Raw genomic sequence first — 27,500 nt, 5'->3', positions numbered from 1 at the left:
TAATAAGGCTTAAAACTTGGATCAGTTACGGTTTAGTTAACATGGTTTTGAAATCCAAGAAAACAAAAATTGTTTTTTGGTCATAGAAGCACTTTAGACTCACATTATTTTTTAACCTCTCTAAACAGATATGGATTTACACTTGCTTGGAAGATATGATCACTGCCTTGCCTTATATACCACTGCTTATGTACATGTATATATGTGCATTAATTCACTGGTAAGAGTAAGGTTTGTTTCTTTTATGCATCGTAGGAATTTCAATTTATGCTAACATTGATCAATAATTTTTGCTCTTTTAACTGCAAATTGAAAGCACTTTTTCTGTACCTATGATATTTTCCATTTTTTAATCACATTACAATGACATGGTTGTGTAGAAAATGATAGTATTACTGTATTATTTTATGAATGTAGTATATGTAGCATTGCCACAATAATTAGTTTCGTCAATGTACACTATAATGTACACTTTGAGTTCCTAATATCTTTGTAATGGATTGAGTTTCAACGACAGTTGCAAATATAACTGGGTTGATCTAAGTGTTCTACTTAACTTGCAGTGACTGAGACAGTCACAATATCAGAAAGTGCATGTCTTCAGTCTTTTTACATGCAAGTTGCACAGAACAAAGATCATTCTTTAAATTCATCCATAATCATACAGATAACGTTATGGCCAGTAATACATGTAATAGCATCAGATTCCCTTGTTTTTTAAATGGCTCCTTTCCTCACGTGTTCACTTTGGTTACTCAAGTTTTAATTTGTTTTTGTGGTAGTGCACTTGTACTAAGTGCTTGATCACAATGTGCTTGATCATTATGGCAAAATTTAGTTAAAAGTGTCGATTACTCCAAATGCAATTGCAAGTGTCGTTTCTTCAATTCCTTTATAAATTACCGGTATATGCAATTCACATGCTTGTAATACGTTAATTATTTCTGTTAAAATTACTTCACTAACTCCAACATTATTTCTTGTCCATAACAATACTGATGTACACACAATTATCCAGGCAAACTTGGCTGTGATTTGTGTTGCCTGCAGCTTGGACTGTGTTTTGTCCAATCTGTGATTATCATATGTACAATATTGGGAAGTTTTCCTGGGTGGTTTGACGCTGGTTTCAGCGACACTAGCAGTTACATGTATCACCATGCAGGCTGGCTGATCATTATCAAAGTCTATGCACATTTGGCACTGTGTCATTACTAGTAGTCTCTTGTATTATCTCACAGCAAACTGGTAAAATGCACAAAGTTTGTTGCTTTGAAAACTAAACCCACTTTTCAATAAAACTGGCAGCAACATTGGAATTTGCTACCAATGTGCTTGTGTTTGACTTCCATAAAGTCAACAAGCCTACAAGTATGTTACGATTTTTATTTCCATTAGCTGTAGCATCTCAGAGATCATGGGCGTGAATCCCACTGTTCACACTTTGCTGTTCAATCCCATCTCACTCCCTTTTGGAGCAGTTCGTGTAATGGCTGTAGCAGTGAGGAGAAGTTGGGTATGAAAGTGCCATAGTGGTTCAGCAGTCCTAAATAGGAGCACATTTCTGCCTCATTCTTTGGGCTTAGCACTTCATTAACATGGCTGCAATCTTCTCCTCTGAAGGGTGCCGACCCTCTCCGTCCACTCGGTAGCCGAGGAACTCTACATAGTTGGCACCATAAACTTTGATCATTTAGGTACTATACCATGCTTTTCCAGCCTGGATAACATCTTATCTAATAATAATTTGCAATTAATAAGTAAGTAAGTTACAAGATGCTGGTAGCTGTATCTTCTTCAACTGCAGCACCCAGGCCTGGGTCAGTTTTAAAACATTTTCATACAACTCCTGAACCTCTATTCCCACTGTGTAAGGTAGCAAAGCATTGAGGTTCTTTTGTGTATTATTCACCTCTCCCTTGGCCACCAAACGATTCGAGCCACTTCTTCCACTGTGTTGCTAACAACGACGAATAACAGTACTGTACCTTTGCAATCAAACAGAGCTACAACATATGACTTGAATTTCAACGTTTACTGCGACCATTGTGCACAAGCAATCCCATCGTTGTTCCCAGTGTTAAAAACTGAGAAACCTACGGATGGTTAGAGTTGCAATGGATTAAACAAGATTAAATACATGATTGTAATAAACCACACAACATGTTTTCACAACATGGCGGCCATACTCAGAACAGCCTTGTATTAATGCACAATCATGCTTGAAATAAACCGCTAACTAACAATTGAAAGAAATCACAAAGATCATATTCCTTTAATTTTCTATAGTCATCAAACTAATTTTAGCATCAGATTGTCTAGTTTTATCCTTTTTCTTACATATTCACTTAATCACTTCCTGAAAAAATTTGCAAGTTTTTTTTGTATCAGGAAGATGTCTAATTATTAAACAGACTTTTTCTCTACACTATACTAGAAAGCAACACCTCCATCACTTCCGAATCTTAAGCCCTTGTTATGTTATCACGAGTTTTGAGTTGGTGGCATTGTAACTGAAGTTAAATCTGAGTCACCCCAGCTTGAACACAGACCGTCCTCTGACACCAGCCATGAAATCTCAGACAGCGACCCAGTTATGGTTCCTGTAACATCCTAACAGTCACAATACAGAGAGCTGCTGAACTGTATTCAGCCTGTATTCAACAAAGTTGACTACTGCAATTGTGTGCAATGACCTGTTAGATTGTATGGAGCATGACCTGGGATTGGTTGATGATCATGACTATGTGGGCCTCGGGAAGTGCGAAAGTGACACAAGCACCAAGTGGAGTGCACTAGACTCTCCACCCAGCTTGGGGTCACATGGGTGGCATCATTTGGCCATCTATCCTTAATCTATATTTGTTTTATGAAAAAGGATATGAAGAGAGGTGTTGCTTGCCATTAGTGTTGCCATTAGTGTTGCTAGTTTATTTTTAATCAAGAGTTTGGCTACCATGATAGTTGCTCCCTGTGTTTGGATTTTTATTTCCACATTGGTTTTTCCTGCTCTTGCAAGATACGGCTCCTGCAATCTCACTATTGGAGGAGTGTTAGCTAGCTGTAGCATCTCGGAGATCATGGGTGGGAATCCAACTGGGGGCCTGAAAATTTTTTTTCAGGCTTTTTTAATTGGCACTTGCTCAACATATAACTTACACCATCATTCCTTAATTTTGATCATAGTCATCAAACTGATTTTAGTATCAGATTTTCTAGTTTTATCCTTTTTCTTACACATTCACTTAGTCACTTCCTAAAAAAATTTGAAGTTGTTTCTGTGTCAGGAAGATCTTTAGTTATTAAAGACACAATTCCTCTACACTATACTAGAAAGCAACACCTCCGTCACTAGGGAATCTTAAGCCCGTGGTATGTTATCAGGCATTTTTATTTGGTAGCATTGTAACTGAAGCTAAATCTGAGTGACCCCAGCTTGAACACAGACCATCCTCTGACACCAGCCATGAAATCTCAGACAGCGACCCAGTTATGGTTCCTGTAACATCCTAACAGTCACAACACAGAGAGCTGCTGAACTGTATTCAGCCTGTATTCAACAAAAATGACAACTGCAATTATTGTGTGCAATGACCTGTTAGATTGTATGGAGCATGACCTGGGATTGGTTGATGATCACGACTATGTGGGCCTCGGGAAGCGCGAAAGTGACACAAGCACCAAGTGGAGTGCACTAGACTCTCCACCCAGCTTGGGGTCACGTGGGTGGCATCATTTGGCATCCTTACTGTATATTTCTTTTATGAAACAGGATATGAAGAGAGGTGTTGCTTTCCTACTCACAGCTAATTAACCTCTACCTGCACTGGTGCTGTGCTCTGACATCAAACATGGTCCTGTCCAGCGGTACCCAGAGGCGTTTTCGCATGCTTTCAGCACAATATCGTGAGCTGCGCCCTTTTGCAATTCAGTCCTAATACTACAAGTAAAGGGAGATTAGCACTGCCAATTATTACATAGGCCTATATTATTATTAACTACAATCGGTGTGAGTCTATTCGTCTATTGATGTACACACAGTTCACGTGTTATCGGGGCGAACTTTCAGGAACGTAAAACTCTTGCGTGCCACCAGTGTGCTTCATGTCATCCGGGCGAACTTTTTCAGGGTATGGTGTTTTTAGTTCTCAGGCCATGTCCTTAGGGACTCGTCACGCATTCATTCCAAGAATGCGCCATCCTCTTACAATTTTTCACAAATGCTTGATATCAATAAATTATTAACAAAAAGGAAAGAAAACGACCTGTTGCTGTTTTAATCTGTAACGATCAGCATATTACATGTTTTACAGGGAGGTTTCAATGAGCGACGCAATTAAGACCAGGCTGATTATCAAAGTTTATGCCCACTGTATCTTACATGAAGCCGCCCTTCAAATATCACAGCAAGCTGGCAAAAAGCATCGCTTCCATTGATTTAAAAACCAAACCCTGTTAATGCACAAAAACAGAAACAACACACACATGCACTCTACCTTTTGTTTTGAAAATCTGTAATTATCAGGGCCCGGTTGTTCCAAAGCCGATTAACGCTTAAATCCCAGATTAAAAATTAACCTTGGAGTTATATTTCTCTTCTCTCAAATGTTGTTCAACACTGATATTCAGCAAAACTTTGCATTAGCAGAAGTCAACCCTGAAAGAGAAAAATAAGCAAAAGAAACTATCAACTAAAAGTTGAAAACATGAAACAAAAGTGTACGCTCATCCTGGATTAAGTTAATCGGCTTTCGAACAACCGGGCCCAGTATATTATGCGATTATGTGTTTTACAGGGAGGGAGGTTTCAATGAGCGACGCAATTAAGACCAGGCTGATTATCAAAGTTTATGCCCACTGTATCTTACATGAGGCCGCCCTTCAAATATCACAGCAAGCTGGCAAAAAGCATCGCTTCCATTGATTTAAAAACCAAACCCTCTGAATGCACAAAAACAAAAACAACACACACATGCACTGTACCTTTTGTTGTTAAAATCTGTAATGATCAGTATATTATGTGATTATGTGTTGTACAGGGAGGGAGGTTTCATTGAGCGCTGCAGTTAAGACCAGGCTATTTATCAAAGCACCGCTTCCATTTATTTTAAGACCATTAGAAAGCACATGTACATGTATTTGTTTACATCTCTTATTACAGTTTCATTTAAATTCATCTACTCTGTACTTGCAGTTAAGTTAATATGTTTGTACAGTGTTACAGGTATGGGTTCATTGGGTAATGTACACAATTTCATTATTGCTCCATGCCATCCAGCTTACCTTCTCAGACTTAAGAAAGTTTTAATGCAAGGCATTCTTCAAGCTGGAAAAAAGAAGTTACTTTAAGCATGTCATTTGTAATACTAGGACATATACAGACAACTTTTGACTTTGTTTACTTACTGATACCAAGACTTTCTGAAGGTTTTAAATTTTGCGAAAAAAAAAAAACACATATTGGCTTCACCTCTCCCCCCTGCCCAGAAATAAAATTAAACTAAATCCCTACCTTTGGACAACCTTTCCAGTGGCCACACTTTCCCTGATATGAGTCGTGAGCTGCGCCCTTTTGCAATTCAGTCGTAATACTGCAATTAAAGGGTGATTAGCACTGCCAATTATTACATAACCCTATATTATTATAAAACTACAATCAATGTGAGTCTCTTCGTCTATTGATGTACACACAGTTCATGTGTCATCCGGGCGAACTTTCAGGAACGTAAAACTCTTGCCTGCCACCAGTGTGCTTGGGTTTGATTTACATAAACTCAACAAGTCAAGTTTTTTTGATTAAGAGTTTGGCTAACATGATAGTTTCTCCCTGTGTTAGGATTTTTATTTCCACATTGGTTTTTCCTGCTCTTGCAAGATACGGCTCCTGCAATCTCACTATTGGAGGAGTGTTAGCTAGCTGTAGCATCTCGGAGATTATGGGTGGGAATCCAACTGGGGGCCTGAAATTTTTTTTAAGGCTTCTTTAATTGCCAATTGCTCAACATGTAACTTACACTATCATTCCTTAATTTTGATCATAGTCATCAAACTGATTTTAGTACCAGATTTTCTACTTTTATCCTTTTTCGTACACATTCACTTAGTCATGTCCTGAAAAAAAAAAAAGTTCTTTCTGTGTCAGGAAGATCTTTAGTTATTAAAGACACAATTCCTCGACACTATACTAGAAAGCAACACCTCCGTCACTAGGGAATCTTAAGCCCTTGGTATGTTATTAGGTGTTTTGATTTGGTGGCATTGTAACTGAAGCTAAATCTGAGTGACCCCAGCTTGAACACAGACCGTCCTCTGACACCAGCCATGAAATCTCAGACAGCGACCCAGTTATGGTTCCTGTAACATCCTAACAGTCACAATACAGAGAGCTGCTGAACTGTATTCAGCCTGTATTCAACAAAGTTGACTACTGCAATTGTGTGCAATGACCTGTTAGATTGTATGGAGCATGACCTGAGATTGGTTGATGATCACGGCTATGTGGGCCTCGGGAAGCGCGAAAGTGACACAAGCACCAAGTGGAGTGCACTAGACTCTCCACCCAGCTTGGGGTCACGTGGGTGGCATCATTTGGCCATCTATCCTTACTCTATATTTGTTTTATGAAACAGGATATGAAGAGTGGGGGTTGCTTTCCTACTCACAGCTAATTAACATCTACCTGTGGTGCTGTGCTTCGACATCAAACATGGTCCTGTCCAGCGGTACCCAGAGGCGTTTTGACATGCTTTCAGCACAATATCGTGAGCTGCGCCCCTTTGCAATTCAGTCCTAATACTGCAAGTAAAGGATGATTAGCACTGCCAATTATTACATAAGTCTATATTATTATTAACTACAATCGATGTGAGTCTATTTGTCTGTTGATGTACACCCAGTTCACGTGTCATCCGGGCGAACTTTTTCAGGGTATGGTGTTTTTAGTTCTCAGGCCATGTCCTTAGGGACTCGTCACGCATTCATTCCAAGAATGCGCCATCCTGTTACAATTTTTCACAAATGCTCGATATCAATAAATTATTAACAAAAAGGAAAAAAAACGACCTGTTGCTGTTTTAATCTGTAATGATCAGCATATTACATGTTTTACAGGGAGGTTTCAATGAGCGACGCAATTAAGACCAGGCTGATTATCAAAGTTTATGCCCACTGTATCTTACATGAGGCCGCCCTTCAAATATCACAGCAAGCTGGCAAAAAGCATCGCTTCCATTGATTTAAAAACCAAACCCTGTTAATGCTCAAAAACAGAAACAACACACACATGCACTCTACCTTTTGTTTTGAAAATCTGTAATTATCAGGGCCCGGTTGTTCCAAAGCCGATTAACGCTAATCCCAGATTAAAAATTAACCTTGGAGTTATATTTCTCTTCTCTCAAATGTTGTTCAACACTGATATTCAGCAAAACTTTGCATTAGCAGAAGTCAACCCTGAAAGAGAAAAATAAGCAAAAGAAACTATCAACTAAAAGTTGAAAACATGAAACAAAAGTGTACGCTCATCCTGGATTAAGTTAATCGGCTTTCGAACAACCGGGCCCAGTATATTATGCGATTATGTGTTTTACAGGGAGGGAGGTTTCAATGAGCGACGCAATTAAGACCAGGCTGATTATCAAAGTTTATGCCCACTGTATCTTACATGAGGCCGCCCTTCAAATATCACAGCAAGCTGGCAAAAAGCATCGCTTCCATTGATTTAAAAACCAAACCCTCTGAATGCACAAAAACAAAAACAACACACACATGCACTGTACCTTTTGTTGTTAAAATCTGTAATGATCAGTATATTATGTGATTATGTGTTGTACAGGGAGGGAGGTTTCATTGAGCGCTGCAGTTAAGACCAGGCTATTTATCAAAGCACCGCTTCCATTTATTTTAAGACCATTAGAAAGCACATGTACATGTATTTGTTTACATCTCTTATTACAGTTTCATTTAAATTCATCTACTCTGTACTTGCAGTTAAGTTAATATGTTTGTACAGTGTTACAGGTATGGGTTCATTGGGTAATGTACACAATTTCATTATTGCTCCATGCCATCCAGCTTACCTTCTCAGACTTAAGAAAGTTTTAATGCAAGGCATTCTTCAAGACGGAAAAAAGAAGTTACGTTAAGCATGTCATTTGTAATACTAGGACATATAAAGACAAATTTTGACTTTGTTTACTTACTGATACCAAGAATTTCTGAAGGTTTTAAATTTTGCGAAAAAAAAAAACACATATTGGCTTCACCTCTCCCCCTGCCCAGAAATAAAATTAAACTAAATCCCTACCTTTGGACAACCTTTCCAGTGGCCACACTTTCCCTGATATGAGTCGTGAGCTGCGCCCTTTTGCAATTCAGTCGTAATACTGCAATTAAAGGGTGATTAGCACTGCCAATTATTACATAACCCTATATTATTATAAAACTACAATCAATGTGAGTCTCTTCGTCTATTGATGTACACACAGTTCATGTGTCATCCGGGCGAACTTTCAGGAACGTAAAACTCTTGCCTGCCACCAGTGTGCTTGGGTTTGATTTACATAAACTCAACAAGTCAAGTTTTTTTGATTAAGAGTTTGGCTAACATGATAGTTTCTCCCTGTGTTAGGATTTGTATTTCCACATTGGTTTTTCCTGCTCTTTCAAGATACGGCTCCTGCAATCTCACTATTGGAGGAGTGATAGCTAGCTGTAGCATCTCGGAGATTATATGGGTGGGAATCCAACTGGGGGCCTGAAATTTTTTTTTCAGGCTTCTTTAATTGCCAATTGCTCAACATGTAACTTACACCATGATTCCTTAATTTTGATCATAGTCATCAAACTGATTTTAGTATCAGATTTTCTAGTTTTATCCTTTTTCGTACACATTCACTTAGTCATGTCCTGAAAAAAAAAAAAGTTCTTTCTGTGTCAGGAAGATCTTTAGTTATTAAAGACACAATTCCTCGACACTATACTAGAAAGCAACACCTCCGTCACTAGGGAATCTTAAGCCCTTGGTATGTTATCAGGCGTTTTAATTTGGTGGCATTGTAACTGAAGCTAAATCTGAGTGACCCCAGCTTGAACACAGACCGTCCTCTGACACCAGCCATGAAATCTCAGACAGCGACCCAGTTATGGTTCCTGTAACATCCTAACAGTCACAATACAGAGAGCTGCTGAACTGTATTCAGCCTGTATTCAACAAAGTTGACTACTGCAATTGTGTGCAATGACCTGTTAGATTGTATGGAGCATGACCTGGGATTGGTTGATGATCACGGCTATGCAGGCCTCGGGAAGCGCGAAAGTGACACAAGCACCAAGTGGAGTGCACTAGACTCTCCACCCAGCTTGGGGTCACGTGGGTGGCATCATTTGGCCATCTATCCTTACTCTATATTTGTTTTATGAAACAGGATATGAAGAGAGGTGTTGCTTTCCTACTCACAGCTAATTAACATCTACCTGTGGTGCTGTGCTTCGACATCAAACATGGTCCTGTCCAGCGGTACCCAGAGGCGTTTTGACATGCTTTCAGCACAATATCGTGAGCTGCGCCCCTTTGCAATTCAGTCCTAATACTGCAAGTAAAGGATGATTAGCACTGCCAATTATTACATAAGTCTATATTATTATTAACTACAATCGATGTGAGTCTATTTGTCTGTTGATGTACACCCAGTTCACGTGTCATCCGGGCGAACTTTTTCAGGGTATGGTGTTTTTAGTTCTCAGGCCATGTCCTTAGGGACTCGTCACGCATTCATTCCAAGAATGCGCCATCCTGTTACAATTTTTCACAAATGCTCGATATCAATAAATTATTAACAAAAAGGAAAAAAAACGACCTGTTGCTGTGTTAATCTGTAACGATCAGCATATTACATGTTTTACAGGGAGGTTTCAATGAGCGACGCAATTAAGACCAGGCTGATTATCAAAGTTTATGCCCACTGTATCTTACATGAGGCCGCCCTTCAAATATCACAGCAAGCTGGCAAAAAGCATCGCTTCCATTGATTTAAAAACCAAACCCTGTAAATGCACAAAAACAGAAACAACACACACATGCACTCTACCTTTTGTTTTGAAAATCTGTAATGATCAGGGCCCGGTTGTTCCAAAGCCAATTAACGCTAATCCCAGATTAAAAATTAACCTTGGAATTATATTTCTCTTCTCTCAAATGTTGTTCAACACTGATATTCAGCAAAACTTTGCATTAGCAGAAGTCAACCCTGAAAGAGAAAAATAAGCAAAAGAAACTATCAAGTAAAAGTTGAAAACATGAAACAAAAGTGTACGCTCATCCTGGATTAAGTTAATCGGCTTTCGAACAACCGGGCCCAGTATATTATGCGATTATGTGTTTTACAGGGAGGGAGGTTTCAATGAGCGACGCAATTAATACCAGGCTGATTATCAAAGTTTATGCCCACTGTATCTTACATGAGGCCGCCCTTCAAATATCACAGCAAGCTGGCAAAAAGCATCGCTTCCATTGATTTAAAAACCAAACCCTCTGAATGCACAAAAACAAAAACAACACACACATGCACTGTACCTTTTGTTGTTAAAATCTGTAATGATCAGTATATTATGTGATTATGTGTTGTACAGGGAGGGAGGTTTCATTGAGCGCTGCAGTTAAGACCAGGCTATTTATCAAAGCACCGCTTCCATTTATTTTAAGACCATTAGAAAGCACATGTACCAGTACTTGTTTACGTCTCTTATTACAGTTTCATTTAAATTCATCTACACTGTACTTGCAGTATTGTGTTTATGTGGAGTTTCAAGGAAGCCATGCTTACATAAGTAAATTTCCAAATTTCATGGGGACAGATTAATGTTTCCTTACCAAAATGATACATACTTTAGACATGTAAGTGAACATATATACTACTGATTTAAAATAATGATGTTTGAACATGGCCCATGAAATTTGGAGTTAGATAAATGCTCTTCTATTAGGTAATGATAATGCTTGGCTGTTAGGTAATGTACTTTATATGAATAAATTAATATATAACAAAATGTTAATAAGGGGATGAAAATAATTTTTTGAATTAAATAATGTTATTATTGTTTTCAATTTATTACAATTCATTAAAATTTATTGTTTAAACTTGAAATTTGCATTATGATTGTATTGATATTATAATCATCTAAAAGAGTACTTTTCAATTGAGTGTTGAGAGTAATCAGGCAATTACTCTGGTATTGGTTTTGATTTTAATTACCACACTGAAAATGACTACAATGATCTAACTACCGGTACATGTATCTTTACATGGGAACTGATTTCCAGGATAAAGTTGTAAAATTGTAGTTAGTTTGTAGTTATTCTAGATAATGAACTCTTTATGGAGAAATTTTAATACAATATCAATCTGCACATGAAAATTAATACATGCATGTGTTAATCCGTGTAAAATTTCTGCAGGCAGTGCAGATAGTTCACAGATATTTCTAGAGAACTCTTACATATCTGCAAAATGTCTGTAAATTATTATTATTATTTTATAGATAGGGGAAAACCTACTGCAGATAACTGCAGTGCTGTCACAGATATGTTACAGCACTGCAGTTATCTGCATTAGGTTCGCAGACATTTAACATATATGTCAGTTTGGTAAGGTTGTGTACTCTAATCAAGAACATTGGATGTCATTCCAGTTTTGACTCACTTTTGTTTTCACCCTCTCTCAACAGATATGGATAATTTTAACACTTAGTTGGAAAATCATTGCCCCCAAGTAACTTACAGGTGGTGGGTTAAATTATCTCATTCAGCTCCGGAATTGTAACTGCCTTGCTTCATTGATCCACTGGTAAGGACGTAAAGATTGTTTTTCTTTTCCTTCATGAATAGAAGGTTCTTGATATGCTTTTGAAAACAGTACAGAGCATTTTTTTCATGTCTATAAAATTTTCCACTATTTGAATCATATTAAAGGGTTGTCTAGAGAATGGTAGATTGAACCAGTAAGGAATTATAAACTGTTACGGTAGCATTGTCATAATTAAAATAATATATACATTTTTAGTAACTTCTAACTTTTACACTATTTGCAAATCTAACTGGGGTTGATACTTTAAATCTTGAAGTCATATTGCACATTACTAACTTAACTACCCGTAGTGGTTAGTCATTGATAATAATTATCAGCAACTGATAAAATGATCTCTTATTTCACCCTTCTTACATGAAGGTTGCATAGACTAGCTGTAAAATCAAAGATCATTCCTTAATTTCAGCCATTAACATGATACAGATTATCTTAGTTTTTTAACCTCTCCAGCTTTTTCTTACACATTCAATGACTCAGTTACATTCGTTTTGATCCTGGAAGGAGATATTTAACATCAGTCTTTTTATGTGCACTGCAATGCAAAGCAACACCTCCATCACATGGGTCCAAGCTCGGGCTTATGGTATGCTATCAGGCAATTTAATTGTGCTATGGTCATTGTAAATGAAACTAGATCAAGGTAACCCCAGCTTGAACACAGACGGTCCTCTGACACCAGCTATGAAATCTCAGACAGCGACCCGGTTATGGCACCTGTAACATCCTAAGAGTCAAGATACAGCATGCTGCTGAACTGTATTCAGCCTGTATTTAACAAAGTTGACTACTGTACCTGTGTGCAATGACGTGTTAGTATGCAAGGGGCATGACCTGGGATTCAGTTGATCATCACTGTTATGTGGGTCTCGGGAAGCACGAAAGTGAAACAAGCACCAAGTGGAGCGCACAAAACTCTCCACCCGGCTTTGGATCCGTTGACTGAAATTGTGCTGTGGTCATTGTAAATGAAACTAGATCGAGGTAACCCCAGCTTGAACACAGACGGTCCTCTGACACCAGCTATGAAATCTCAGACAGCAACCCGGTTATGGCACCTGTAACATCCTAAGAGTCAAGATACAGCATGCTGCTGAACTGTATTCAGCCTGTATTCAACAAAGTTGACTACTGTACCTGTGTGCAATGACCTGTTAGTATGCAAAGGGCGTGCATGACCTGGGATTGGTTGATCATCACGGCTATGTGGGTCTCGGGAAGCACGAAAGTGAAACAAGCACTAAGTGGAGTGCACGAAGCTCTCCACCCAGCTTGGGGTCCGTTGACCGGCATCTGTTGGCCATCCTTCCTTATTCGATATTCATTTTAGAAAACATTAGCCGTATGAAGAGAGGTGTTGCTTTCCCACTGACCTCAATATGCAACTTCAACTACAAACTGTGTGTTAGATGTCTCTTTGATAATTCTAAGAATGCAACCCACTGGAACATTACACACATTTCTTGCTAACTTGTGTTTTTTTTGCAGTTTACATGGTATATAAGGGCAAGACTGTAACTGAACGATGACTGATGGTGTCACACAATACTACAGTCCGATCCCCATAAAAGATCCAACAGTAAATTTCATTTAATTTGATTAGACTTCCCTACTGATGTCTCGAATACTTACAAAGGTAGAGTTGTAAAATTATTGCTTTTAACATAATATTATGTGCGCATGCCAAAACAAAGTCTTAAAGAACAGCCAACATGCTTTTGCTGTCATTCAATTCTGTGATGACCTCATGATGTATTGGCAATATTTACTACGAGTATTCATTACAACAGGTGCAATTATGACCAAGTTGATCCTAATTTGATCTTTATCATTCCTCATTAAAGTTTCCATGTCATTAGTGGCAGTAAGTTTTGATATTACTGTGAACTAGTAAAATGCTTTCAAAACTGTTGTTTGTTTCAATATGAAACAGACGGGGATGCTCGTCGTCTCGCTTAGGGGTGTAAATTTTGGATTTTGGTCTCGCTTAGGGTGTTCCGGGCAAAGCGCCAATATTTTGTGCCACCAAGGTCTCGTTTAGGGTTCCGCAAAGTAACACAGGATTACGGGAAGAGAAACAGAAGTCAAATTTCCTTTTAAATTTTCTTTTTAGATAAAAGCATTCGATGATTATGCCGTATTAAACGGTCTCTTTTAGGAGTCAAAATTTGCTTAAGCCACGCCTAGATTGGTCTCCTTTAGGGGTTAAATTCAAAATTTCCGACGAGCATCCCCGTCTGTTTCATTTGGGATTCCCCCCCCCCCCCCCCGGGAACCGGTCATCCTACAGTCACGATACAGTAAACGGCTGAACTGTATTCAGCCTGTATTCAACAAAGTTGACTACTGTACCTGTGTGCATGAGGTCTGCATGACCTACTAAGGATTGGTTGATCATTACGGCTATGTGAATCTCGGGAAGTGCGATAGTTAAACAAACACCAAGTACTAGTGGAGCGCGGGAAACTCTCCACTCAGCTTTGGGTCCCGTAGCTGATATGCATCTTTTGGCCATCTTTCGTTATTTGAATGATATTCATTTTAGGAAACTGGTGGCATGAGGAGAGGTGTTCCCTTCCCACTGACCTCAATATCCAACCTTAGCCAGAAATCCTGTGAATTATATTGTTCTCTTAACACTCCAAGGACAATCCATATAACATGACACATACATATAGTGTTCTAAATTTGGCAATTTTTTTGCGGTTTAATATCGTATTTAAGGGGCAAACTACACTATTTGAAGACTTTCTCATTGCACTGTCCTCTCCTTCATTCATTCAAATAAACTTTTGTTCAGATTTCTCATTATACTTAAAAATGTAGTGTTTGAAGTTATTATTGGTATTAACATGTCAATGGTGTTTTCGTCGTTCCTTATGGAGTTGTTCTTGCTTCCAACTGAAAGAACTAACAAAATTATAAAGAGTAAGTATTTAGACCAACGTGACGGTAGTGTTTAGACCAACGTGTCGGTAGTGTGTCGGCCAACGCGTCGGTAGTGTGTCGGCCAACGCGTCGGTAGTGTGTCGGCCAACGCGTCGGTAGTGTGTCGGCCGACGTGTCGGTAGTGTGTTGGCCGACGTGTCGGTCGTGTGTCGGTGGTGTGTCGGCCGACGCGTTGGCCGACGCGTTGGTGGGATCGGATTCTTAAATTTTACCAACATGTGCGCTTTACGTAGTGCTGCAACAAAGTTTAGGACTTCGAGCCAAAACGCTTTTGCTCTATTCAAATCTGTGATGACAACATAATGTATTTGCAATTCTTACTTCGAGTATTCAAGAACAGGTGCAATTACGATCAAGCTGTTCCTCTTTTTTGTCAGTTGTGACACATTATTAAGCCTTGTATGTCAGTAGCAGCAGTTAGTTGTGATACTTCAGAAAACTCGTAAAATACTTTCGAAAGCGTTTTTAACTACAAAATAATGAGGTACGCACGCACCGGCACTTATATCTTGCAGTTCTGTGCTTGCATGGGTTTGATCTCAATTGGCAAAAGATGGTCCAAAAAGACAAATTCTCGAACCTTGTTAGAAGTGTCATTTCTTCATTTATCCATAATCTGGTGCACTTCACGTGCTTTATGCTTATTCTTACGATTACTTGACTGACTCATACCGCATTTCAATACTTATGATTCCGTTACTCATCTGTGATCCCATCGGCGTGATTTTGAAGAAGATGTTTAGAAGCAGGAGCTGATAAAAGCATTAAACTTTGGAACTTGAAAGCACTTTGGAGTTGAGAGGAGAGATTGTACGCGCTGCGTTCTGTGTTTGTTGGGCATTTCAACTTACTTTGGAGACTAACATTAGTACTTAGTTATTGATTACTTAATTAATCCATACACTGCCGTGGGCCGGAAAGTTAAATATGCTGATGACTATGACTCTTTCCTTGGAAGGAGAAAAAGGAGATGAGTTCTTTTTTTCTTTTCATGCCATTATTTCTACTAATATAACACAAACAACACCTTACTCACCCTATTGACGATCTGAAATCCAGACGGACAAACCATAGTAAACCATGAATCAAAGCCGAATTCATTTGGCAGTGTTTTCGTTGTTATTCGTTGGGAGTATGCTTGTTTACAGCAGCGGTTGGGTGGACCAGCACGAGTCGACTGCCGTGACAGACAACCACTTGTGTACAATGTACTTGCAACTTTCTCTGTCATATTTCACTGAATTGCAGTTATACGGTAACCTTGGAATGTCTCGCTCTAGCAGTTGAGTTGACTTCAAAAGTCGCCCCTAATTCTTGACTTGAAAGTTTATGAAACCGTAGGCACATGAAACTTAAAGATCAGAAATCAAGTTTCATTTCATTTCGTCACAGTAAAAGCAAGTACGGTAAATGTACGTTAAGCTATTTGAAATCTGTTCGTGTTGAATTGTGCTTGTGTGGCACGGTAGAATAAATTAGCTTATTGTTTTTTTAATAATGTATTCCTGACACCTGTTTCGCGCTTGCAAGTGTAACATTACCATAATATCACCGGTATGCCGAGATTTGTAGCCGCATAACACGTTGAGCATTTGCCTAAAGAGTGCACTCATGCGTTTCCCAAGAATCCCGAAAATCCATTTGTAAAAAACTGCGATCCCTTAATTATGAAGGGCTGGCCTTTAAACATGTTTCCTGGAGAGGAGAAAAGGACACTTTTAAAGATGCAAGGCCACGAAAAAGGAACGTTTCTTTTCACCAACTGCACTAAGAAACGCACTCCAGAATCGAATGAAACAGTGCCAACTTTTCGAATTGTTTCGTCATCGCATCGAGGCTGAGCACAGGCGGCCCAGAGTCGGATATACACCCTATGCAAAATGAAAAGGGACTGGGAGCGATACGTGCGAGAACGAGGCTAGTTGGGCCAAGAAAAAATGGCCGCCTGATGCGAAGGGCGCCAAATTTTAAATATGCCGGCAAATTGTTGTGTTCCCAAATGCACCAAAAAGCTGTACAGGACTGAAAATGGAAAGAAAATTTCCTACTTCAAGTTTCCAGATGATGTGAACCTCAAGAAACGTTGGCTGCATGCTATTCGTCGCGACGAATGTAAGGATTTTACTGTCAACCAAAACACGAAGATTTGCTCTCGTCACTTTAAACCTGAGGACTTTGTTAAGTCTGTCGGAGGCCAGCGTATTTATGTCAGGGAAGGGGTCGTGCCGTCACGTTTTTCTTGGTCACAAAGTTCTCCGCTAAAGAGAAAGCCTCCTAAGAAACGTATGTTTACGTCGAATACAGACACAGAGTTGATAGTATCTCAAACAACTAGTGCAACTGAAACCAACGGTGATAACTGCACTTCATCGGCGGCTGGTAGCTCTGCTGATCATGACGTGCAAAACGACACGGATACGCAAGGAAACACGACAGAAGATTTCAAAGAACTTCTCGAAAAACTGAAGAGTTTGGAGCTTGAAAATGCTTCGCTAAAGGCTGAAATAGGAGTTTTGAAACGTCAGAAGGGTCTTGCAGATTCTCGCGTTTTTCAGTTGGGAAATTTTACCTCTGACGAGGACATCGCCTTTTACACCGGCTTTCCTAACTTTGCTACATTTAATGCTGTATATGAATTTTTGAACACTGGAACGAATGGGGAGAACATTAGGTACTGCTCGTCAAAAGAAAGAAGTGTCCCAAAGCGTTTTTATGATGAGAACGAAAATGAAACCGAGGAACCAGAGGAATGCACTCACAAAGGTAGAAAAAGGAGCTTAGAAGCAAGAGAGGAGTTTTTCCTTGTACTCTGCAGACTAAGAAGGGGATTTGCAGAAAAGCATCTGGCTCACTTGTTTCATATCTCTCAGTCAACAGTGAGCAGGATATTCCTGTCCTGGATAAATTACTTGTATCTTAAATTTGGTCAGGTATCTATATGGGCAAATAAGGAGGTTGTTACAGTTACTATGCCAGACAGCTTTAAAGACAAATACTCTTCCACCCGTGTAATAATCGATTGCACAGAGATTAGATGTCAGATGCCTTCCAGCCTTCTTTTGAATTCGAAACTGTTCAGCTCGTATAAAAACCACGTAACTCTGAAAGGCTTAGTTGGAATTGCTCCTAGTGGAGCTATAACTTTTATCAGTCAACTATACAGTGGAAGTATTTCCGATCGCGAAATTGTTGAGAGAAGTGGTTTTCTGAAGTTAGATTTTGATAAAGGTGACACTGTGATGGCCGATAAAGGCTTTACAATTGAAGATCTCCTTCCACTGGGTGTGAACCTAAACATTCCACCTTTTCTAGGGTTGTATACCCAAATGACAGCACAAGATGTTATCAAGACCCAGGAAATTGCCTCGGTAAGAATACATATCGAACGAGCTATTAACAAAGTCAAGAACTTCCGCATTTGGGATAGTGTCGTACCACTTAGTCTATTTGGGGTGGTAAATCAAATGTGGAGTGTCTGTGCCTTTTTGTGTAACATGCACGATCCTCTTATTTCCACGTAACATTTAGGCAAAGCAATAATGCCTTCTACAGAAGACAACATTATTTAATAAAAGCGCCAGACCCTAATGTTATGTCTCAGAAAGAGCACAGATTTGGTAAACTAGGGTTTCGGCATCTTTGTGCGCTAGGAGCTAGTAAACTGTCATTTATCTTCGTACAGTCATTGTGCTCAAGAACTGAGAATAAAGAAACTAAAAGGTTGATCAAGGTTGATACTCTGTTTTAGACATATGTGTCATTGCTACAATTTAACAACAATGACACGCTTTTCTAATGTTTACAGAATTCTAAAGCGGCTGGCTCTATAAAATGATTGAAGTAGCAGTTCTTAAGGCATTCATTCAATGTGTCCCAGAACTGAGGATCAAATGTGATCCTCTCTACACTCATGCCTTTGCTGGTGTAAATTACAAAATCACACCAGCTAGCCCCTGTAACAGCAAGTTGACCCTGTATTTGAAAGTAGTACTGATGTCCCCTTTTCAGTCTTGGCTGTCCATTTACATTTTCTGCAAAGAAACTTTCATCTGCACATGCATCTAAGGGACTTACATGAAACTTAGTGAAGGGACATTTAACCTCTACTAGTCCAAAAGGCTTACTACAACTATGATCAATGACCTTGCCATCTGGCGATGCTGCCAAAATTGGACAGGCCATACTCACAACAAGGCCACTTTTTAACACTGTAACTGGATTCCTAGCTGCAAACATATATTTTCCATATTCTTTCAAGGCTACAGGTTCATAGGTTTTCCCGTGTTCTGTCTGCTTGGAAGTAAATGGCTTGGGATGAAGCAGATTGTTTACTAAAGAGGCATGATTTCTTTTCCTTTTTGCAATGGTGTGGAAATTAGAAGCTGTAAACCGAAATTTTCTTTCAGCATTCCATTCTTGGGAGGCTGCTTGTTCTCTTGTAGTCTTCTCTATGTTATTGAGCTTTACCTCATCAACAGTCAAATGATCCAGGAGTGCTTCTTGGTTCCTGCTCAAACCATCTGGCTTTTTGTACTGTTCAGAATGTTGCAAAGGAAATGCAGGAAACGCAGATATAGCATTTTGGTCATCATTACCATGATTGCCGTCTGCTCTAGGCACTGAGTCAATATTGCAGAAAACTTGAAAATTGGATTCGGAAAACTGTAACTGATAACTTGCATATGAACCACTCGGAGATTTTCCAAATTTTGTTTCCTGTAAGTTAGTACCACCAGGAGAAATGATTTGAGACAGGGCAAATTTAGGATTGATCTTTTGAAGCTTGTCTTTCAACATAACTTCATTTGCTGTTTGTGTGCTCAAGTTTTTCCTAGCTTCATACAATAAACACCTCACACCACTATCAGGATCATAATCGCTATCTAATTTGGACCTCTTTACATTGAGTTCCATGACAGGTTGGGGCTTGATTTTTTCCCCTCTTGCAGGTCTGTGCCACAGCTGTAAACTGGAGGTGCATGCCTTAGGTTGTGCCATATCAGATTCATGGTCCAACTCCTTGACATTTTGACAGCTATACAAGCTAAACTTACAAAGTTTCATCATAAGTGCAAGTACATGATTACAAAAGCCAGCAGATCCCGCCACGCACGTACATGAAGCATACTTTACACTTCCACTCACTAAACAAAGTGCAACTTTTAATTTATGAGGGGCTTCATTTTTTTTAAAGCTATGATGACACAAACATTGAAAAAAGAAATATTCATTGTCACTAGCAGCAACTACGTCCTTCAAGTATTCGTCTTCAAGGAACGTCTTGGCTTTTCTCATGCTTGTTGGAACTGTATGGCTCTGTTTACTTCGGTCAATGTTTTTCCCAGACTGAGAGACATGCAAATCCATTTCTGCCTTTGTAAACAATGGCATTCGTTGTAAGCTTGTTGACCACCCAGTCGATGGAAACCTTACAGTACTTTCCTTTAGCAACGGATCATTTCGAATTTGTAATTTTTCTTGTCTCTGCTTTCGACGCGTGTAAATAAGGTTCTTGTCCGGATCCACAACATCTTTATCACGACCAGAAGCCACATATTCAAGTACTCTACGGAAAAATTAGCACACCAGTTAATTGTGCAGAAACAGGTAAGCGACGGAAATAAACATTAAATCTCCTGATCTCTACTTGAAATAAGAAATAAGAAATGTTAAATATCGAATCCTTTTAACCAAGTACAGTATAAAAAAGCCCTTATTATTACGACTACTGAGAAATACATCGATAAGCTTACTTGCCTTTTTGCTAACTGTGCCTTTGTTTTTAATCCTTTTGCCGGGTCGCCACGACATTTTAACCAAAAGCGAAGCTCATCCGTGGTGAGTGTTGTAGGATTTCCTCCTTGAAGACATGCTCCTGGTATATCGCCCTCGGAAAGACGGCTGGCACTTACAGTTCGATCAGCAGCCATATTTTACCACGAGTAAACAGAACAAGGCCCAACTAGCCTCGTTCTCGCACGTATCGCTCCCAGTCCCTTTTCATTTTGCATAGGGTGTCATCGATAACAGACTGAAAAATATATTTACCCGCAAAAGTTCTCAATAAAAAAGCCGTACTTTATTGTCATGGTGAATTTCTTGCTTTTTGTGTGGTTTTTTGCCTGATTGAATGCGATTTAAGCGACTTCTCAAATTCCCGAGTCGTCACTCTTCCCTAAATAAAGGAAAGGCTGGCAACTCATTTCTAACTTACCTCAGATCTCGCCGAAAAAATTCACACTTCTCCGGTATCAGGCACGCTCAAACTCCGGCGATGGCTACACGGATAAATTTACTTCCCCTTGACCAAGTTTCAAGGTCCAGCGAGTATCCATTGCTGAGAAACTGCGAAAAATATTCGAATTTTCAAACTCCTTCGAGGCTCGCTAACAACCAATTTTGACACGGCTGGTCAACGGTTCACTGAGCCTCCATACGGTGAGCGCAAACCTACGCAAGTGTACCCATAGTTGGGCAGAGCAAAACAAATCCCAGACTCGTCCCCAAATACCTGCTTGGGGTCATGTTCGAGTTTCTAAATCGGCGAACGATATTAAAAGTTCCACACTGAAACCTTAAACACAACTCCCATCGCTTTGGTTGCCCCACCGCATGTTATAAATCCGGATTTTCATCGAACTCCGTAAGTACTGAAGCTGTTTGAAGCCTCGCGCGTGCAAAAATCCCCTCGTCCGATGACACTCGACACCACGGCTGTTTTTTTGTTTTTGTGGGAAAAAGTATAGTTTTGTTAAGTGAATTGCTTTGAGCCAAAGAAATCACCGCACCGTAATTTCTACTGTCCAAAAAACAGACAAGCGAGATTGTAACTCGGATACCTTTCAGGTATTCCGAGTAATAATTGTTGGTTTTCGATCGATATCGCTTGATGCATGCAGCGCACCGGTGTGAGAAATAATTTTGAACATTTCAACGCAACTGGAAGCGCAAAAACAAAGCACAGATGATTTCAACGATGGCATTTTCCCTGGACTCTCAACAGAAAAATGTGTCCAAAAGGCTGAAAAGGTGCAGCGACCTTTTCAAATGAATTTCTTCTGCAGTCATGATAATGTGAGTTTTTGACGGATGAAAAATTAAACAGGATTGTGTTTCATACACTAGTAAATACCTTCGACTGCGTTTCAAACTCCATCCAAACAGCTTCAGTACTTACGGAGTTCGATGAAAATCCGGATTTATAACATGCGGTGGGGCAACCAAAGCGATGGGAGCTGTGTTTAAGGTTTCAGTGTGGAACTTTTAATATCGTTCGCCGATTTAGAAACTCGAACATGACCCCAGGCAGGTATTTGGGGACGAGTCTGGGATTTGTTTTGCTCTGCCCAACTATGGGTACACTTGCGTAGGTTTGCGCTCACCGTATGGAGGCTCAGTGAACCGTTGACCAGCCGTGTCAAAATTGGTTGTTAGCGAGCCTCGAAGGAGTTTGAAAATTCGAATATTTTTCGCAGTTTCTCAGCAATGGATACTCGCTGGACCTTGAAACTTGGTCAAGGGGAAGTAAATTTATCCGTGTAGCCATCGCCGGAGTTTGAGCGTGGCTGATACCGGAGAATTGTGAATTTTTTCGGCGAGATCTGAGGTAAGTTAGAAATGAGTTGCCAGCCTTTCCTTTATTTAGGGAAGAGTGACGACTCGGGAATTTGAGAAGTCGCTTAAATCGCATTCCATCAGGCAAAAAACCACTCAAAAAGCAAGAAATTCACCATGACAATAAAGTACGGCTTTTTTATTGAGAACTTTTGCGGGTAAATATCTTTTTCAGTCTGTTATCGAAATTCCCATACAAATCCTTATAATTGTTTACCTTCCGACTCTGGGCCGCCTGTGGGCTGAGCTGTTTTCCAAACTATCCGGCATTCATTGGAAATTTCAGTTAACGGCTTCGGGGAGACAATACAACGTAATTCAGTTGGGCAAAAGTTTCCTGGACGGACGAGACCAGTTCACCGAAGTTAAAAACGGCTGGTACTTGAACACGTCAGAATTTTCGAGAGTCCATGCCTCCCAACCAATTATTAGGCTGATTTAGCAACAGAACGGGAACGTCAGTGGCGACGGCGCGCGGAGAAAAAACACCAATGAGAATTCAGAATAGAATAGACTTCACTCTTTTCTTCTCTATTCTAAATTCTCATTGGTAGTTTTGCTGCGCGCGACGTCGCCACTGACGTTCCCGTTCTGTTTGCTAAATCAGCCTATTGTAAGGTAGTGTACTGTGAGTGTCATTTTCGGGGTAGTTTTATCGGTATGCACCCCTTCTTGCTTTTGCATAGGCATGTCACGCTTATAGTTAGGCTAAGAACTGTGGGCTTTCCATATGCGAAAAGGATTAGAATAAAAGAAGAGTTTTGTAAAAGGGTCGAAAATGCCGATTTTCACAGATTTTGCAAAGGAGGGACCAAGGGAGTATTTTCAAAAGTGGCTGATTTTTTAGGCAGACTTCTAGAAGCTGAAAGACACGGAAATGTATACCAGCTGCCTGATACCGTAATTGGTATGGATTGAAAGCGTAGGTATTGTAGTTTTTTTCCTATGTCATAAACAGCTTGCGAAAAGACCTAGAATAAGAGAAATAGCAAGTTTTTCGAAAGTGCGGATTTTCCGAGGGACCAAGAGAAAATGTTAAAAAATGATAATGATGAGTGTTGTCTTCAATTGGACTGCTATAAAATCCTGGAGCACCAGAAGATCGTTGTTTTTAAGTAAAATCTTTATTATTAAAAACTGGATCATTGGATAATGCAATTCAAGAGTTTTGATTGGCTAAGCCACCATGGGTTATCAGCCGTTATACCGTGATCTACAAACACGGCAAGCATATGCGTGATTTTGTGGGCCTTTTTATTTTTATTGTAGTCTAGTTTTCTATATTTTGGGGGCGTTTTTAATAAAACAATTATTCCACTCACGCTTTTTGGATATTTAAGATGATTATCACGCGCCTCGTTGGCTATCTATCATCTCATATCCAACGCGTGCTCATGGAATAATTGTTAATTATTACTGTTCGCAGAAATGAGGCGGACCAGTAGTTGGTGACCTAAAAGGGCTGCCTTAATAATTTTATCCAACAAGGGAAAGACCTTTAAAGTCTTCTTGATTAAGGACTGTACACCGTATAATCCGGCACTTATGATCGAATGAAAACCCCATGCACTGTTTGAAAGAGAAGGTTACGGTGTTCCCAACAGGTTTTGCGGTCGTGATGCCGCTTCTAAGCAAGCTAAGTCTTCGAGTTAGTCTTTCTTATGCATTTTAACATTAGGCATGTTAGTGTTTTAAATTACTAGTTCTTGAACTGAAATGTACTCTAGCCTGCGTAACTGGCGGTATTGTTGGCGAGAGAGGCAAATTAACCAGCGGAGAATGGGAAGGGGCGCTGTGAAATATGCCCCTACCCAGTCTCCGCGCGGCTTATACTTCACGCGCCAACAAAACCGCCAGCTTCGCAGATTAGATGTACACAGCCTTGATTTATTTCTAGTAACCCTACCACCGTGTATAAAGAAGTGCTACTGATTGAAGAGAAAAGACCACTTTTGATATATTATATATTGAAATAATTAACAATTATTGGACGAGGTTGAGTCCGAGGCGAGGTTGATCTGCTCGCCACTGACAAAACACGATATTTTGCAATAACCGAGTTCAATTCTTATTTTATCATTCGATGACTGAGTTAACTTTATTTTTCACAATCCCCAAAAATCAAATCTTTTTTGAAAGCTCAGGAAAGCGAACTGCCATTTTCACACAATAACGTGGTTTCAATTACGCATGAGCACAATACTTGCAGCAAAACACTTATTTGCAGACAGTTATTTGCAGGTCACGTGGTGGGCCAATGAAAAGGAAGGGAAAAATCCATCGAATAATAATACATGTGCATGTGCAAATTGAATGATTCATTAAGGCCTTCCCTCCGAGTCGCAAAACAAGCAATTTAGAACCAACAAGACGATCTAGGATCGTAAGTCAGGCTGTGGCCACACGTGTGCTGCTAGGGATCATGAGCGTTGAGTAGTAGTTCTAAAAAAAGATGTGTAATACATGGAAAGATGTGCATGTCTCAAAGAAAGATCACGAAATTTGTAATCACACTGGCAAAAACAACATGCATTTCGTCATGAAAACATTGCTGACTTGATGTCCGATCTCACCCATAGATCACTTGCTTGTAAAGCGCATTTGAATATGCTAATAGAAATGCGCTATATAAATTCATTACCATTACTACAATCAACTTCACCAATATCAAGACTCTTGGGTAAATCTGCACTTGTGAGCTCGGGTGACGATAGAATTTGTTTCCTTGGTCAGCAATGCAACATAACGTTTGGGATTTCCAATAACTACAAGACTTTGCTGTTGCGTAACACATTGCATAAAGTCCTAGAGCACAGCATTGTTTACAAGTGCAGTTGCATTGTTCTCTAACACTGTTCACTGCAGTTATTTCATATGTACTAATATGCAGCCCTCTGAGTTCAGAGTTATATAACGCCTGAGTTCATAATTGTCACCAAGTGAGTGTATAGCCTGGAAATACTGTACTAAGTCCTGAATGGATGGTACTTCTAATAGTACACATGTACCTTGGGGATGGCTTCTACCACATTCATCTCTTGCATGAGAATCAAAAATCTTATAACTCCCATTATCAGTATGATAGATACTAACACCAATACATCCTATTGTCAGAATAAATGAAGAATAATTTTGTGACAAGAGCGATTCAAATGCACTGTCTATAGGTATACTGTACTGATATCCCTCAATTATTGAATCACTGTTATGTAGATTACCTGTGTCGCTTTCACTATAATTAAGCTGGTAATTGTTCTCAGACATAGCAATCAATATTATTCATCGGAGGCCCAGGATTTGTTTCTATGTCATTACATACATTTATTTCAGCACAGCATCGTCTATGATCACCATGCATTCTTGTACAAACTCATTGGTCCACAGCATGTGTACAACACTTGATATTTCTTCAGATTTACGCGTTTTCGTGTTCCAGTGTATTTTCCAAAGCAAGTAAACGTACTGTTTGACGAAATCTTCGTCGAATGGAAGCTGGCTTTTTCCTCACTTTTTCAAACGAACGGAGACTGGCAATTATTCGCCTTCTTTTCATTTGACTACTCAGCCTGCAACTGATGTAACCATGAAGTTCTGACGGCAAAGGAGTGATCTTAAGAATCTTTTTCCACACAAAGACCCTCCGTTTTCTGCTTTTCTGCGACAGACGTTTCAGCTTCTTCACAGGAATCCTACTAGGTTCGCGATCACGACACATGGCATTCACGTACAACACGGTTATGATTCCAATAAACAAATTTAGCATAACGAGATCTCAATTTCTCTCTATATTTTATTTTCACTACGCCATCATGTTGATGATGTACAAATGGCAACATTGCCTCCCCTAATACATCACATTTTCCCAGGACATTCAACATTGCTCGTGTTGGTAACGCAATCGTATACAACACGCGAACGTACATGATTACACAGAAAACTAATGCAGTACAAAGAGAAATTGATAGAACTGATAATCCACTTGATACATTGTACAAAATATATGAAATAATGATCATGACAGTCATAAAATTAAAGAATTTACTTGCATCTTCGCTTCGGTAAGTGACGGCTTTCTTGTTGTTGTTGTTGTCCTCCGTACCATTATGTTGATTATCAAATATCAGAAATATCAGCGTCAAAATTTCGAGTAAAGTTCGTTAATGTACTTCTGTCATTGCTAGTCATAGTTTGCACATATTTTGTACTCAATGACTGCTCAACTGATCTCTTTAGAACTTGTAAGAGCTTGATAGCAACATTTGAGATATTTGCCAAGCAAGAGTTCGCAGAACAACGACTTTGGAAATGGACGCTCATTTTCGTGTTTTGATGTGGGTCTACCACGAACAGTCTGTAAGTGGTTTGAGCGTATTGGACCTAACACCGTAACTCGCTTCTGCCATATCTGTAATCATTAATGTATACCTACCATCGCAGAGAATCACTTCTAAGGTTATCGAAGAGAAATGAAAATGAAGCGAAATGAACATTGAGCCTTCACTACATATCTGCGGTATTGCCCATTGCACGTGACGGACATTTGCGAAGAAATACACTGGTAAACCTAGAGTCGGTCGCCCGACTAATAAAACATCGTTTTGTCACCACGGATGGAAACCGAAAGTGCCAGAACATTTTGCATTAAGTCCCTGCTTACGAGCCAGAAGGCCCATCAGGCCGGCGCTTATCTTCCGTAGCATGAAGCGACTAGGAGTATTTCTACTCCCCCCTGGATGGGACGCTAGTCCATCGCAGGGTTACCCCCCAGCATTTCGCCGGTATCCATTTATACACCTGGTTGGAGAGAGGCACCGTGAGAGTAAAGTGTCTTGCCCAAGAACACAACACAATGTCCCAAGAGTTAGATTTACCCAAACTGGTCTAGTCCCCATCAGGGTCAGAAAAGTGTCTGTTTTTAAACCAACTTTTTCAGGAAAATAAACAATCGACCAATTAGCTAACTCAATATTGTATCCAATCAGAAGCGCATGACCTTGAAGCATGTAACTTGCAACTCTTTTCCTTGGAACAAAGCTAGGGGTTTTAGGACACCAATTTGTTTTGCCTAAATATGAA

General features: G+C 39.6%; 2 protein-coding genes and 1 long non-coding RNA gene across 8 annotated transcripts in view; 2 read left to right on the top strand and 1 right to left on the bottom strand.

Moving 5' to 3' along the window:
• LOC138017845 (uncharacterized) overlaps positions 1-27,500 on the top strand; it is a 29,525-nt gene that overhangs the window by 1,853 nt on the left and 172 nt on the right. For 5 of the 6 annotated variants that reach the window (XR_011125936.1, XR_011125937.1, XR_011125938.1 and 2 more), the window contains 3 exons: positions 129-220; positions 11,725-11,843; positions 13,350-13,725. This is a non-coding gene — a long non-coding RNA (uncharacterized lncRNA). Of the gene's footprint in view, positions 1-128; positions 221-11,724; positions 11,844-13,349; positions 13,726-26,657 lie in introns of those variants that run through there. The other variant, XR_011125940.1, reaches the window with a different exon arrangement.
• Positions 16,778-18,382, top strand: LOC138016834 (uncharacterized). Its single transcript, XM_068864012.1, has one exon. It carries the CDS (start codon positions 16,784-16,786, stop codon positions 18,329-18,331), a length of 1,548 nt encoding a protein of 515 aa, XP_068720113.1. The 5' UTR covers positions 16,778-16,783; the 3' UTR covers positions 18,332-18,382.
• On the bottom strand, positions 18,589-20,763 carry LOC138016601 (uncharacterized). Its single transcript, XM_068863777.1, has 2 exons — positions 20,568-20,763; positions 18,589-20,376 (listed from the first exon to the last, which is right to left on the bottom strand). Exons 1-2 carry the CDS (start codon positions 20,738-20,740, stop codon positions 18,603-18,605), a joined length of 1,947 nt encoding a protein of 648 aa, XP_068719878.1. The 5' UTR covers positions 20,741-20,763; the 3' UTR covers positions 18,589-18,602.

The sequence above is a fragment of the Montipora capricornis genome, chromosome 9 (genome assembly GCF_036669925.1).
Source record: "Montipora capricornis isolate CH-2021 chromosome 9, ASM3666992v2, whole genome shotgun sequence".
In the NCBI taxonomy this organism is placed as follows: Eukaryota; Metazoa; Cnidaria; class Anthozoa; order Scleractinia; family Acroporidae; genus Montipora; species Montipora capricornis.
This window is presented reverse-complemented; position numbering and strand designations above follow the sequence as displayed.

Coding starts and splice junctions, on each gene's coding strand:
- LOC138016834 (XM_068864012.1), top strand. CDS start 16,784: ATGCCGGCAAATTGTTGTGTTCCCAAATGCACCAAAAAGCTGTACAGG.
- LOC138016601 (XM_068863777.1), bottom strand. CDS start 20,740: ATGGCTGCTGATCGAACTGTAAGTGCCAGCCGTCTTTCCGAGGGCGAT. Junction 20,377..20,567: donor AAGGCACAGTTAGCAAAAAG/GCAAGTAAGCTT, acceptor ATTTTTCCGTAG/AGTACTTGAATATGTGGCTT.